The sequence below is a fragment of the Melospiza melodia genome, chromosome 4, assembly GCF_035770615.1.
Source record: "Melospiza melodia melodia isolate bMelMel2 chromosome 4, bMelMel2.pri, whole genome shotgun sequence".
NCBI lineage: Eukaryota > Metazoa > Chordata > Aves > Passeriformes > Passerellidae > Melospiza > Melospiza melodia.
The window spans coordinates 56,243,728-56,258,682 of record NC_086197.1 but is presented as its reverse complement, the minus strand read 5'-3'; the positions used below and the strand labels follow the sequence as shown (position 1 = coordinate 56,258,682).

Genomic DNA, 14,955 nt, shown 5'->3' with positions numbered 1-14,955 from the left:
CTTTTCCATATTAATACAAACCCTCAGCTTCACTTCTGTTCATTAATAGTTCTGCTACATCCACTTCTTTACAAAGAGCCACTCGGTGCTGGAGCTGTTAGCCCCAGAGTAACAGCAGCCAGGGCTAGGAACCAACCTCAGTAAGCACATAACCTGCAGGAGGCAAAAGCCTTGAGCAGAACAACTTGGATAACTTCACTTCTGTGAATCTTCACTCAACACACATGGAAAAAAAAAAAGGGAGAAAACCTCCTTCCTCTAAAAGTTAGCCTAGAATAAGACATCAGATAAATCCCTGCAGACACTGTTCCAGATTCAAACCACATAAAAAGAAGCAGACACATACTTAAGTTTGTTTCAAAGCCAGGAAGACACAAATCTACTGTGGAGGCAGAAGAGGAGAGGGTGTGATTTGTTCCTACTACAGCACTACTTGCCATCTAATTGAGCTTAGCATGGACTGGGCTACCTGTACTATGACAAAACTTAAGCTTAATCACCTATTGATTAACACACCTAGGTAAAGCCTTAGGAAAAAAACCTGTTGAACAACACCCAATTTTAACTATATTCTAGATGTAATGCTAGCATTCCCCAGATTCAGGGATAGTTTACATAAACTGGCCAAACAGGGCAAGGCAATAACCTCTCACATCAAATAACAGATCTCTCATGAGCTTAATGTCCTTTCCTGTCTGGAGTACAGGTTGTGTACTATGAATTTTAGGACTCCTTCACTCCCTCAGAAGTGTTTTGTTATTGACAAATATTACTTTATTGAATTTTCTTTATGCACTTCCAGAGACCTAGGTGCCTCACCAGTAAAACCTACTAGAGAATTACATTATCATATGCCCAGAGAACTATCCATAAATATTAACTGATCTTAAAATATCTTACTAATTAAATGAATATAATCTTGTCCAGCAGCTGTACCTGACAAATGTTCAGCAGACAACCTTCCCTTGCTGGCCTGTGCAACACAGACTATGAGTATTTATTTCAGTATTCTGAAAGCAAAGCTGATGAAGCCAAAAAGTCAAGTCACAGCAGCCATTGCAAACTCCTCCCAGCATCAGAATTTTGGCATTTTTCTCTTCCTATGACTATGTTGATAGAGCAAAAGATGGAGCTTGTTCAACAACAAGCCATGTGTCACCACGTGTATCACCAGCTATAGAAAATCATAGAATCACTTAAAAGATTGGAAAAGACCCTTAAGATCATCAAGTTCAACCTAGCACCACCATCTGCTATCAGGGAATACTTCATAATATCATTCTGTCTTCCAACTTAGCGACAGAAAGAACAAAGTCTGATTAATTTTTTTGGTTGGCTATTTTTTGGGGTTATGGATTTTTCTATTTGTTTTATTTTAGGAAAAAAACCCTGCACTGGATTCATAACAAGTACAAAATTCTCTCACTTTTCACAGATGTGCACTGTGGGAAAGGCTCAGTCCCTCGGGGCTTTCAGGAGAACACTAACCCTTCCAGACACACCCCAGTCTGCCTTCAGGCCTATAGTTTTTGGGTTTTTGTTGCTGTTGTTTTGGGGTTTTTTTAAGTTAGCCAAAACAACTCCCCATGCTGTGAAGTTTCAGTATCTGCTCTCCGGCAGTTTCTTGACATTATCTGCTGAAAAACATCCTTAAGGAAGCACTGCAGACCTTGCTAGCAACATTTCTCCCTGCCTGAGCTGCTCTCAACTGCCTGATCAGCCACCAAACTACAAGCTGGGAAATAACCACACTTCTTGCTACTCCTTATGCACTTCCTTATACTTACATTATTTTGTGATTACATTACTTAAGCAGTAATACAGATACAGTACCCATCTATCCCACCAAAGTGTTGGGAGATGCTGCAGGACGAGAAGGGGAGGGCACATCCTGATCCCATAATGAAGAAGCTATACTTTGTACCTGCTACTAATTAAAGAATACCACACAGATGCAAAATGTATCATTAGTTTAAAAGGAAAGGAATTTAGGACAATGAAAGCAACCAAAGAACATCACAAGTACAGAAATCCACTGGAAGCGCCATGAATTGAGTTGCTTCCTGAGGTACTTACGGAGCTGTGAGATAGCCTTCCAAGAAGCCAGCAACATACATAATATCTTCATTGCTTAAGGTCTGCGAGCCATAGCCTGCTCTGATCTCCAGGACTCCCCAGCCTGTTGTCTGTAGACTGTTGTTGTAGAAGCCATAAGCATCTCCACTCCTGTCCAGACTATTCTTGACCTGAAGTATTTTTTCAGCTTTATTCCAGTACACAGTTGCATAGCGGAGTTCTGTGGTGGAGAAGAAAGGAGAAAGGGAAACAAATATAAAAGGTGTTTCCTATGCAATACTGAAATGTCAAGACAGTATTTTGGCAATTTAAAAGTTAATTTCATAGCTTTCCATCAGGTTTAGTTCTACTGCAGAGATCAACGCTAATGCTAATATACTGAAAAAGGGCATGAGGAGTAACTGGAGTTCTACAAGAGCTCACAGCTAAACATTCTCATGTTATTCTTCTGGAAGTTTTCTACAACTCGTTCAGTGTACAGCTCCAGCATAGCAGTGTTGACATGAAACTCTGAGTAGTATTTCCTTACCTGGCCCAGAACACAAGCTATACAAATCTTATTGAAAGCAACTTTAGAAGACAGCATGCCTTAGGAACTGCAAAGGATTATAAACTACAGTTGACTTAATTTTCCACCTAAAGATTCAAAAACTTCTAAAAGCTTTCTACACAGACCATCTGGGAAACCAATTCCTGAGATGACATAACAGAAGCAGTAGGACACAGTGGATCACAAACTTAAAGACAAAAGCACAGCAGGTATGCAATCCTTTACCAAGTACACGGTGTTTACCATGCATCTGAAATAGAATTGATCCTAAGCATGATACAAACAGGAAGGAAGGGAATAGACTTCTCAGATTTCCATTTGGACTGCTGTTTTAAAAAACATTCTTGATTACTTGTGTTCAATCCTGCAAAACTGAAGAACAAAGAGCAACGTAAACTGCCTTCTGAAAAAAAACCCAAACCACACCACCAAACAAGCAACATCAAAAAAATCCCATGTGCTACAATTCTAATTGACTCCTCTCTAAGAGAAGCTGTGATTACATAAGCTCTCTATGCATGACTGATCAAATCACTACTACATCACTGTGAGAAGAGTTAAAAAATTGTATGTCAGAGGTCCAAGAATCATTTAAAAAGTTTTAAGAGATAAATTCATAAATAGCCCTTCTGAATGACTGCACAGCCCTCTGGCATATCACCAGCAAATTTGCTGAGGGAACACTGCCTCATCACCCAGGTCATCAAGGAAGATGCTGACCAGTATCAACCCCTGGCACAGACGACTTGTTACCAGCCTCCAGCTAGGCTTTGTACCACTCTGCACTAGGTCAGTCTTCATGACGTACTCGACACACTTCTCATGGGAACAGCAAATGCATTGGCAGAATGAGAATCTTAGTAGGGAAAGAACTTTGCTTTTTTCACATTCTGTGAAAAGAAGTTGTTACATGAGTCTATTCAGAGATGAAGTAATTCAGGGACTTGGAATACAGTGTTTAAAAACATGTTTTTCATCTGCCAGGTACTGAGGATATTTAAAGGACAGACATGACAGACTTTCATTAGCTCTTCAAACAGCTATGAGCTTAGTCTTCTGTTGTCTCCTTAACTATCTTCTAGTAGTAGAAGCAGTAATTCCTACTTTAGATTAAAAGCAAACATGGGAATCACTCAGACTGAAAAATCTGTGAACTGAAGAGCAGGCTGATAAGGGTCATCACTGATGAAAGCCAAAGACCACCTTACAAAGATAAAGCTTATATACCAAAAAAGTCAGGGCAAAGAAAGTTGTGTGAGGGGATGATGCAAGGGGTCAGAGCAGAACACAACTTGCCTGTCCAGCAGTAAATGGGAGGGCTGATTCCAACCAAGAAGCCCCCTGCAGGGCAGAGGAGAGACTACTTGCACAGTAAACAAAGATGTTGAGAAACAGATAAAAAGAGAAATAACAAACTAAGGCAAACCATGACCATCTTTCCATCTCTTCAGGTGGCTGTGGAGAGGTGGCTGGCATTCAACAGGAATCAGGGCAGCTGGGTATTGCTATTAGTGCCTGCAAACTCAATAGTGATGTCAGAATACCTATTAGACCTGTAGAGAAGCTGTGCCTGCCTAAATCAAAAGAGCTGTTGCTTTCCTTTGGAAAAGAAAGCTAATGCCAAAGCCAGACAGACTCATCTGACACAGGTACTTGCACAGTGGGCTGGGTTCCTTTGTTTTTTGCTCTGCCAGAGCATGAACGTGCAGAGCTATTTTCAAAAGTCCAAACAAACTTTTGAATTACCCCTGGAGTCTGCCCTGTCCCAGCTTCCCTACATGACAAATTTAATCTGAAGAAAACCAGAGCTCAAAGCGGGTGGGAGAGAAGGAGAAACATGAAACCACAGGAGAACTTGCAACAAACCCTGAGAGGCCTTTAAAGGAACAGCATCAAGGTAGCTGTTACAGTTTCACAACAGTGCTGCAAACCACTATTTCCCATTACGGCTTTTTCTTTTGATTGACTCATCGTCTCATTTCACCTTGCAGCTGGAGTTAAAACTACAAGCTTATAAACTGTCTACACTACAATGTAATCAAAGCATTTAGTACCACCTAATCTGGTCCAATTTCATTCTGTATTCATCTAAACAAGCAGGACTGCCTTTGCCAAGAAAGTCATCCAGAAGTATAATACGGAATATAGATATACAAGAAATATGTGCACATTTTCAAACAATTCTGTTTGAGTTCTGAAGAAAACAGAAGCCCTCCTATTGAATAACATTTATATTTGAATTTGAATATTACATTTATTTTTGGAGGGTGAGACAGAAGCCCTAGCACCTCTTATCCCAGCCGTCATATTGGTCAATTTTTGCATAGAAAGCAATTGCAATGTCTCCATGAACCCACAACTCATCTTTTCATCATCAAAGTTAAGACCTCCAAGTGTTCAGCCTGCTAGAACTCTGACAAATCAGAGACTGTGATAATCTCTAACTATTGCACAACAGTGTTGCTTAGAATAACCTCAATAACACACCAAAGCACACACTATCTACTGCAATGAACAAGTCCAAATCCTGGGGGATGGGGTGGGCCAGTGGCATCATCCTTCCCCTCCATGAGCCAGCCAGGAGAACTGCACAGCATCAGCACTACAGAGTTTCACCACAACCACCAGTGGGGTGGGAGAGAGATATGCAGAAGTGCAACGACAGAATAAGCCTGGAAAAAAGAGTCTCTTCTCCTTTCTGCAGGAAAAGGGGACTGGGAGGAGCCTTCCTTCAAGCTGCCTCCTTTTAAAGATACATCAACCCTTCTCCCAAATACAGATCCAGAAACAGAGACTGCAGCTGGGAGAGTGCTGGAATTTCTACAGCAAGTGAGAAATATCTGCTTTCTGTCAAAATTATTCCCTAAATAATGGGAAAAGGGTATTCAGCCAGGAAAATAGGAGGTGGTAGCAGTCCCTTTGGGTTTTAAGCTGAAACACCAAATCTGTTCTCTGCCTTTTGGGCTCAGTACAGGCATTTCAAAAGTTATGTTAAAACTGTATATTGTCTTTTACTTGGTGGCAGCTGCAGAGCAGAAATACATACATGTGTATTAGAATATGAAACAAGCAATTAAAGGAAATACCAAGATAGAGGACTGACATGAGATGAAACACAAGGAAAGCAGATGGTGAAGAAGACATGAAGGAAGAGCAGCAATCTGCAATAAAAGAAGAGAATTGACAGAGAAGGTGAAAAATGAAAGAAAAGCAGTATGGAGATGGCCCAAGACAATCTAACAAGCACACTACTAGTAATATTTATTAAATAAATTAGACCCAAAAAGTAACACCTGGCATGCATTAAGAACACCAGTAAGATTTATTTGGCGATATGCAACAGCTTTTGGAAAAGAAAAGCTTTTCCTTAGGCTTTCCCAGCTATAAGTTGTTTTTAAAACATACATATATCAAGTTAGGTTACCGACTTTATACTTAGAGAAATGAGTAGAGCTCTTTTCCTTGCTGGATGAAAGAACTACAAGGTCAGGGGGTGAGAAATAATATTCGTATTTTTCCTTAGTCTGCCAAGCAAGCCAGCTCACAAGCAATGGAACACTAGTTAGTTCACACGTAACAAGCTAAATTAACAATTGTGAGCATCTCCTACTAATATGAAAATTTAGTAGTTAAGGAAACCAGTAGTTAACTACTAATTTTTATCTGTGGCTTTCCAAATGTGAAGCTATTTTTTGTAGAGGTGTTCTTCACAGATTCTGCCCATAAACTTTCCACTAAATAGGGAAGATAGCACTCTCCTGTTTCACCAAAGACTAGTTTTGCATCACTTCAAAATACAAAAAACTTTAGAACAAAATTGCACATTTGATTTCAGTATACTCTCCCCTACAACTAATGTTCAGTAGTAAAGATTCTATTATCACAGTATAGCATTTAAATATTTAAGGTCAACCATAATAAGGGTGTTTCTGTTCAATGTTTTAATTTGAAAGACCTTGACCTATTTTTCCATTAAAAATTTTATAGAATCATAGAATGTTAAAGTCTGGAAGTGACCTTAAAAATCACTTAGTTCCAACCTCCCTGCTACAGGCCTCATCACCTTTCACTAGTCCAGGTTGCTCAGGGCCCCATCCAACCTGCCCTTGAACATTTCCAGGGATGGGCCATCCACAACTTTCTTGGGCAGCCTGTGCCAGTGCCTCAGCACCCTCACAGTAAAGAATTTCTTCCTGCATCTAATCTCAATCTGCCCTCCTTCAGTCTAAAACCACTACCCCTTATTCTGTCACTACCTGCTCGTATAAAAAGTCCATTTCCTCCTTTTTATAATTCCCTTCTGGGTACTGGAAGGCTGCAGTGAGGTCTCTCCAGGATGAACAACCCCAGTTCCCTTAGTCTGCCTTTGCAGGAGAGGTGCTTCATCCTTCTGACCATCTTTGTGACACTCCTCTGACCCCACCTATCCATGTGTTTATTTATTTAGAAGCAGCATTTAAACTATTTTTAAAAGGCTGTATAACTCTAAAGAACAAGGGAGATTTCAATACATGGTTATGATTGGAATCTATTACAAAACAAAAGTATTTCAGGGCTTCTTTAGAGATTAGCTTAAACCACACAAGAAATTAACAAAGCCCAGTAATTTTCAAATAAAGGAGTAAATGCTTTCTTGATCTGCCTGAATATAAGCTATTTGTGCTTTCTATTTGACTGGCCTTAATTAATCCTATTTCCTCATGCATTTCAGGTCTAAGTAATTTTTTCAATTTGCTTCCAACAGGCCTGTCCTTTGAAGCCTAATGCCCTGATTTATGCTTACATCAGTGAAAAGTAATATTCAAATGTGACCTATCAATTAAGGGTTTCAGTCTTGTATGGTTTTCATGTTCACAAGGATACTTACTAGTAAAGCTCAGCAAATTTGCCAAAACAGTTATAGGTACCTAGTATAAGTCACCCAAAGGAAACAAAACCAGCCATTCAACAAGTAGCTTCAGAAATGTCAGAGCACCTCAATTTAAGGCATATTAAAGAACATTCTCTAGAAACATTTTCCAAAGTGTATGATGAACAATCTTCAAGGCATTCAAAGTGCTAAAGAACAATGAACCAATTTTCAAAAACCCAAACAATGGAATCTAGACAATTCACAATGTTGAAAGCCATTTACTCTATTTAATAGCCTAAAGGCATTTCTATTTGCTCCTTTGTAGCTTTCCTAGTAACTCAATTATGATGCTAGAAATCAGTTGGGCATTAGGTGAAACTCCTTCATAGCCTAAACTTCCTTTCATTTCCTCTAGATAATTTACAGCTAACCCTTCCTTCCCTTTCCTAACTGAAGTTTTTGCCGATCCATGCAAAGTTTTGAAAGTGTGTCTGCAAGATGAGATAGGACTGCCCAAAAAATGATATGCTTATAATATTTTGCACACGTTGAAACAACTGTTACGTGAATTTCTCCTTGGTTTGTGCCACTTCATACATTGACTGGAAACTTCCTGGAAGATAAGCACCGAATCCAGCCTTTAAAACCTTCAGAATTTATTGAAAGCAACACAAGAGTGAGATACTCGGTCCCTGCCCGAGGCAGCGTGGCTGGAACAAGATAATCCTTAAGGTCCCTTGCAACTCAAACGATTCTGGGATTCCGTATGAGCGCTGAAGCACAGACCATGACCTATACCCCACAAGGCAGCACTAAAACTCTGTTAGTCACAAGCTGCAGCACGCTGTAGGCCACAGCACCACAACGAAGTCTTCATCCCGAACGATTCCCGTGCCGGCATATGACATTGAAAACCAGCTCGGCTGGGAGCTCAAGGCAATTTCCCACCTGTTGGATCCTCAGTTTAAATCCCCGCGCCCCTTCTGGGAACTGGGAGGATGTTTAGAAAGCGCCGGCACCGAACCCCCACGAGGCAGCACGGCCGCGCCGGCCCGGCTGCCAGGCACGAGGTGCTCGCGGAGCGGCCGCTGAGGGAGCGGAGCCAGCCCGGCCTGCGGGGTCCCGCCGTGGGGAGCGGGGCCCGGCGGCCTCGCACCCGCGTCCCAGGCAGCACGGGGCGGAGGCGCGGCTGCCACGGGCGGGGCGCGGAGCCCGGCGGTACCCCAGGAGAGCTGCAGCCTCCGCCGCAGCCGAGCCCGGGCCGGGCTACCCCTCCCGACCGCCTGGCAACACTCGCGGGGCAGCCCCTGTGACTCCTGTCGTCCCCCCCACCACGGCGAGGGGGCTCTGGCCGGCCACCCCCCGCGCCCTCGCTCGCCTCACCTGCGCGGCCGCCCGCCGCCGCCCACAGGAGGACGAGCGCCCAGCAGCAGCAGCGGCACACGCTGCCGCCCGCCCGGGCCATGCTGCCGCTCCCCCGTGACTCCTCCGAGCGCCGGGAGGCGGCGGGACTTTAAGAAGTTCCCTCGCTCAGGGCAGGTCTCGCCGCTGCCCCCGCCTCCTCCGGCGCCCGCCCCGGCCGCGGCGGCCCGTGCTGGAGGTGGCTCTGCTGGGGACGGTTGTTCCCCGCGCCGGTCGCCGGGATGTGCCCCGGGAGCGGCGGAATCTTTCCTGCTCCGATATGGGTTTGGAGACCCCAGGGCCTGGCTGAAGTGTGGGAATCACCCCTGGCCGAGGTCCGGCGTCGCAGGGTAGTGAAGGCGGGTCCCCAGGCAGGTGCCTGTGGCGCCCCTGGACTTCCCGAGGGTGATTAACCTTGAAGGGGCGAAAGCTTACCAAAAACGGCTGTGGAAAGACGCAAGAGGAGTTGCGCGATGCTTATCAAAATATGCGTTTTGCATCACAGCGTGAGAAACGACAGCGAAGGGCAGCTTTCAGCCCTGTTAGAACAGTAACTGCTGTGTGTGTCCCAGCAGAAGAAATGAGGGGCAGAACTTTTCCTATGGTTTACAGATAGAGACAACTTTCCTTGGGGTTTTCCTTTGCACCCGTGATTCAGACCATTTTGAGGCACTGCGTTTTTGTCTCACCCAGTGTTGGATATTCTGCCATTATCTGAAAAGGGCCATTATTTGTACTTTGTGTTTCAGTAATTGTTTAAGACAGTTTGAATTTGATACCGGTGCCTGTAATAGCCCCATATAACACGATCACATGCCAACCAGTTCAGGCCAAGTAGTAAGCCTTGGCCCCAAGCCCTGGGTAAGAGCACTGTGTCACCAGGCTGCAGGGATCCTTCCGTACCTATCACCACTTTGTTCTGGGTTACTTTTCACTTAGAGAGAAGGAAAAAACAGACATTCAAACCAGAAACCAGGATTTTTAAAAGGGTAGTCAGTGTTGATTTTATTGTGGTGTGTAGGTAACAGATACGTGCAGGGACAAAATCATGTGAAAAATCTACCAGAAGATGGGTCCATCAACTCATTGCTAAGGTACCTATTTCTCTTCACAAAATGATACAAAATGTATTGTCTGAAGAACACTGGAAAGAGAAGGGCTGCTGAAAACTAAGCACTTGTAAAAAGTAATTTTCTCAATCAATGTCAGCAGACATGCTCTAAAATAATTTGTATCTCAGGGGTGTCAAGGAACCCATAAAACTCTTCTTTAAAAAGAGAAAGTAGGTCACTTGTATCACTTCAAAGATCAGAACGGCTCTGCTTGGGGTAATCATAGTGGTCATCTTCAGGCTTGACGAGTCCAGCATTTGTCACTACAATACAGCTCCACTTGCTGAGTGTTCCAGCCACAGCAACCAGAATAGCCCAGCAGTGCCCAGTAGCCCAGCAGTCATGCTCAAAAACACAGACAAAGAGACAAAGCTTGTGGATTGGCACCACGAGGTAGGAAATAGCAAACTTTATATTTTTATTGTACTCATACTCTTTTCAATACATACCAGTTTTAGCTCATCAGGGTTTTTGGGTTTTTTTTTCTATCCTCACCCCAATGAATGTTTCCATTAGGACACTGCGGATGGTATGGTATTAATGCCAGTTTGAGTTTCAGATTGGTTATATATCATGTGAAAGCTGTGACTGTTGGGTACACACTTTCTGTTATTTGTCTGTATCATGTTCCTGAGTGTAGGAATATACATCTGTTAGATAAGAGTATAAGCCCTACAGAACTTCATTATTGAATTTTTCCAGTAATCTTTGCACTTCAGATCTATTTACATCTATATTGCTCTTTTAACGTGTGTATGTTCTTACAAAGCCAGCTTCTCTTAGAAAGAAAAAACAGAGGCAACTGGATTGCTCTCTTTTAATTCTTTTTATGTTGTTTAGTTGAGCAAAAATGCTGTTCAAAACTATAAAATAATGAATTTGCACCAGTTTTATTGCTGAATACTGACCAATATTTGACAATGCTGGAAGTAGTTCTGCTTTGAAAGCCAACAATGCACTAAAGGCCCTTGCAAAAGCAGATATTCTTCACTCACTAGATGTTATTTCTTCATGTGAATGCTGATTTTCTTTTACATGTGACCCCTGTGCTTTTGTTGCTTGTTAAAGCTGTTTATTAATACCAGTACCATGGTGTCAGTTGAAGAATGAGTCATCTGAGTAAAATTTGCTTTACAGTAAAAAAAAGTTGAATTGCAAAGGTCTGAGGTTAAGAAATCCAGATAATTTTATTTCCTTAATTTCTGTTTCACTTCTGGTTTGGGGGCAGAAGCAGAAGTAGTGAAAAGATATGAAAGTGTCTTGTTTTGTATGAATGAGTTTCATTTTTCAGGCCCAGGAGATTCAGCTAAACTTTACAAACCATACTTCTGGAATAATCTCCCAATGTAAATAACAGAAGTGTTGTCTCTTGAACAAAGTCAGCTTGATTCAAGAAAACATGTGAAACACAGAGGAAAATAGCAGAAGAAGCAAAAGAGCAACATATTCACATTATACATATGATATATTTCATTATATTTTCAAATATATTACACCAAATCTATCTTCACATAAAAATTACAAATTAAATACAACATCTAAAGATCATGACAAATTACGGTTTTCCTGTGAATATTTTCAGGAGTGGATTATTGAACAGACTATCACAATTTAAAAAAAAATAACTAAAACAAAACCCCCCACTATTTTCCAGACTCGAGTGCAAATATTTCCATTTACCTCAAATCGTGCTGCATGTGTCCTAACAAAGTCACCCAACAATTTCAGTGAGGAGCAGTTTGATTTACGGATAGCAGGTTGGATGGTAAAAAGGACTCTTGAAAAGGTGTTTTCTTTTTCCTCTAATTGTGTCTACAAGCCTCCAGCCTCCACATGAAGTTGTCCAGAGAGTTGCTGTAGCTTTTTGAGTCATGCTAGATATCCAGTTTTAAATATAAGTGGTAAAATTCTCTGTGCTGACCAGTTGCAGGTATTCCAGGGTACCTGATCGGTGGCTACCTACCCGCGAAAGCTCCTGTGCCTTGGATCCTTCATTTTCCCTTTTCTGAAGACTGTTGGTTATCATCTCTGCTAAGTCATCGTGTAACCGCTGCTGATTCTCCCTGAAATCAACAGGATGGGGAAAAAAATTCAGTGATTCACACGTTTTTGGTGATCCTCAGGTCGCCAGAGATTTTTAAACATTTCTATTGCCATGTTAATCTTAATGTTATTCACACACTACTGATAAAAAGTGGGGACAGGACAAATTCGGCTTCTGAATTTAGGAACAGAAGAAGGATTTTCATGTGATTTTTCCAGATAGTATGGATCAGTGTCTTTGCACAAGAGGTCGGTAGCTGTGTCATTATTGACCTTAAAAAGTCATGATCACTTGCACAAAAAGGAAGACACCAATTCAATCCTAATCAAAATAGTTTGTAGCTTTCGATATCATTACTTTATGGCACCAGGACTTTAACTATTCAACTTCAGGTGGCCTTCAGTAATAGAGTTGCCATTGTTTCAGAAACTTCTTCAGTGTATTTGGCTTTTGCTGGAGTACCCCACATATGACAATTTTTAAGGGGCAATCATATATGAAGAAGTGAAAACAAAAGCATCATGTGCTACAGCTCAAGAGGTACTTTAAATTGTTGAATTGCAGAAGATTGCCAATTCAATAATTCTAATAGTCTCAACAGATCATATTAATTTTAAAAAAGCAGTTCTGAATTTACAAAAGAGATGTATCATGAGGTAGTCTTGACAGTATTTCCTGCTCAGCCCAGACTCTTGTACTTTCCATTTTAAAAAACAACAAAGTTCATGAGATTCTGTAGCAGATTAAAAATTTGATTATTTCTGTTTTGCAAATACCCTGAGAAAACCCTCATATTCCACTTAATCTCCTCTTTTCTCTTAGGGAATAAATGGACTGAGAAATTTATTTGTGCAAAGGACACACTGTGAGACTCAAAACTTACAGCCAGGAGCAAGCTGTAACATTTACTTATGCATTTCAGGACAAGGGATCCCTGTATCTGGCAAACACCAATTTACAATATCATTACTTCAATTTGTAAGGAAACATTGCCATTTCAAAGCGGATGGCAACAAATTCCTACTTATTGAAGAGCAACTGTGCCCAGGTGTTAAGAGCAGAAAATGAGGAACTTCTACATTTAGTGAGTTTGCAGGAAATAAAGAGGTACTTATATGCAAAATATACCCTAAGAAAATGCAACAAGTTTTCCTGAGTTCAATTTTGCATAGTTGCTCAAAAACATCACTTCCACTATTGCTACATTTTATTCAATTCTAATGCAAAATGATGGCTCAGCTCCAAAATATCAACTTCATTTTTTTTTTACTGATAACTTCTCTAAATGTTAGAAAGTAATCTCTTGTTTAATTTTTAAAGGCTTTATCCCTGTGCAGTATACAGTAACTTTGTCCACCTCTTGTAGCAGAATAGTGCTTGAAATCCTGCAAGTTTCATTCCTCTTACAAATTCCTCCACAAGAGTTCACAGGCACAACAGAGCTGCACACTCAATTGTGGTTATCCTCTTCCTGTAGTGTGACACACAGGTGCCATTAGGACTTAACTTGTGGGAATTTTATTTTTTTAATTTTCCTGTCCATCTCTTGCTTTTATCACATCAGCAACTTGTCCTGTATGTCTTAGAACATTTCCAAGGCAAAGAACCTGCTAAAGATTTATATAGACAACCTTCAGCACACACACAGTCCCATGTAATGAATATTTACATGTTTATATGCTTATACACTATCAAGCCTCTAACAACTGGAGGCAAATTCAATGATATAAAAAATCCACAAGTGCCAAGGAGAAACAATAAAGGCTAAAGTGCAAAGAATGGGAATTTCTCCTCCCTTTTCACATAAAAAAACATCTTACACAGAAGGAGGTGTTGGGAGATTGTATTTCTTGTCCTCAGTACCCGTCAACCAGTAGGTAATTTCTGTTCCTCTGCCCTAAAGAAGAGAAAGCACAATTTTGGGATTAGAATGCAATTTCCTGTAGTTAATTTACTTAAATAATGCTCTCTTGCATATTGCCATGTTTGCCTTTGCTTATTTTCAGTAACTGATGCTGACAGCAAAGGATTACAAATTAGATGTGAGAAGAAGAATGGGGCAGATGCGGCTGCACTCTCACTTCCTTGTTCCATGACCTGAGACACAAACTGTGGGAGAGGTGAGCTGTGCTGCCTGCCATCAACTCCCAAGGACAGACAAGTAGAATAGATTGAAATAAATGGATTGGTAGATATTAGAGCATGAACAAATTAACACTATATTCAGCTTCCCTTTCAGCAGATGACTTCATTCTACAATCTTCTGTTCCACATGGTATGTTTCATTTATTCTCCACATCTTTATGTTGCTTTAATTTATGAATTAGAGAGCTTTTCATTGCCTGAATTGTCTTTATAGAAGTGTCTTCAACCACTAGAGACCGTAATACCTATTTTGATCAGTAATCCTTGTTCCCCAGCTGTTAATTGAGTTCTGGGGTACTCTCAGCTATACAATGCTTTTTTAAATTCCTCTTCTCTGTGTTCATGATTGCACATGGTAAAGGTTACCTTCAAATACGTTTCTCCTCTCTCTTCGTACTGGAATTGGCAGTCTGTTCTTTTCAGGATGTTAATTGTAGAACCACTTACATGAATCCTTAACGCTAAAAAAATAAAGAGACAATGAAAGCTCAGCCTGGAAACATCTCACATATATTAAGCATATGTGAAAACTGGTGCTATAACAGAAGCTCCTTCAATTGTTATCATCATAAATTCTGAGAGCCAAATTAAATGAGAAGTAATTACACTGCTGTATGAAAACTCTGACTGCACTACAGAGCATATCCAGGCAGGAATAGCTGGTACAGCCCTTGATCTGAAATACAGGTGACAATGGTATCTGTAGTAGTTAGATGTCAAAAGGGAAAAGAGTAATTGTGAGTGACCTATATAGGGAATGCTTATGTGAAGACAC

The 14,955-nt window shown here is 41.2% G+C and overlaps 2 protein-coding genes across 3 annotated transcripts in view; both read right to left on the bottom strand.

Annotated features, from left to right (window-relative positions):
* PLBD1 (phospholipase B domain containing 1) overlaps positions 1 to 8,943 on the bottom strand; it is a 38,867-nt gene extending 29,924 nt beyond the window's left edge. The window contains exons 1-2 of the mRNA XM_063154696.1: positions 8,862 to 8,943; positions 2,077 to 2,296 (exon numbers count right to left, since the gene is read on the bottom strand). Of these exons, the coding sequence (XP_063010766.1) occupies positions 2,077 to 2,296; positions 8,862 to 8,943 (302 nt within the window). The remainder of the gene's footprint in view (positions 1 to 2,076; positions 2,297 to 8,861) is intronic.
* Positions 8,944 to 10,880: 1,937 nt separating this feature from the next.
* GUCY2C (guanylate cyclase 2C) overlaps positions 10,881 to 14,955 on the bottom strand; it is a 44,529-nt gene continuing 40,454 nt past the window's right edge. Inside the window, exons 25-28 of one of the 2 annotated variants that reach the window (XM_063155906.1) lie at positions 14,547 to 14,641; positions 13,856 to 13,932; positions 11,955 to 12,054; positions 10,881 to 11,865 (exon numbers count right to left, since the gene is read on the bottom strand). In XM_063155906.1, the coding sequence (XP_063011976.1) occupies positions 11,794 to 11,865; positions 11,955 to 12,054; positions 13,856 to 13,932; positions 14,547 to 14,641 (344 nt within the window). In that variant the 3' untranslated portion in view covers positions 10,881 to 11,793. Of the gene's footprint in view, positions 12,055 to 13,855; positions 13,933 to 14,546; positions 14,642 to 14,955 lie in introns of both variants that reach the window. The other variant, XM_063155905.1, reaches the window with a different exon arrangement.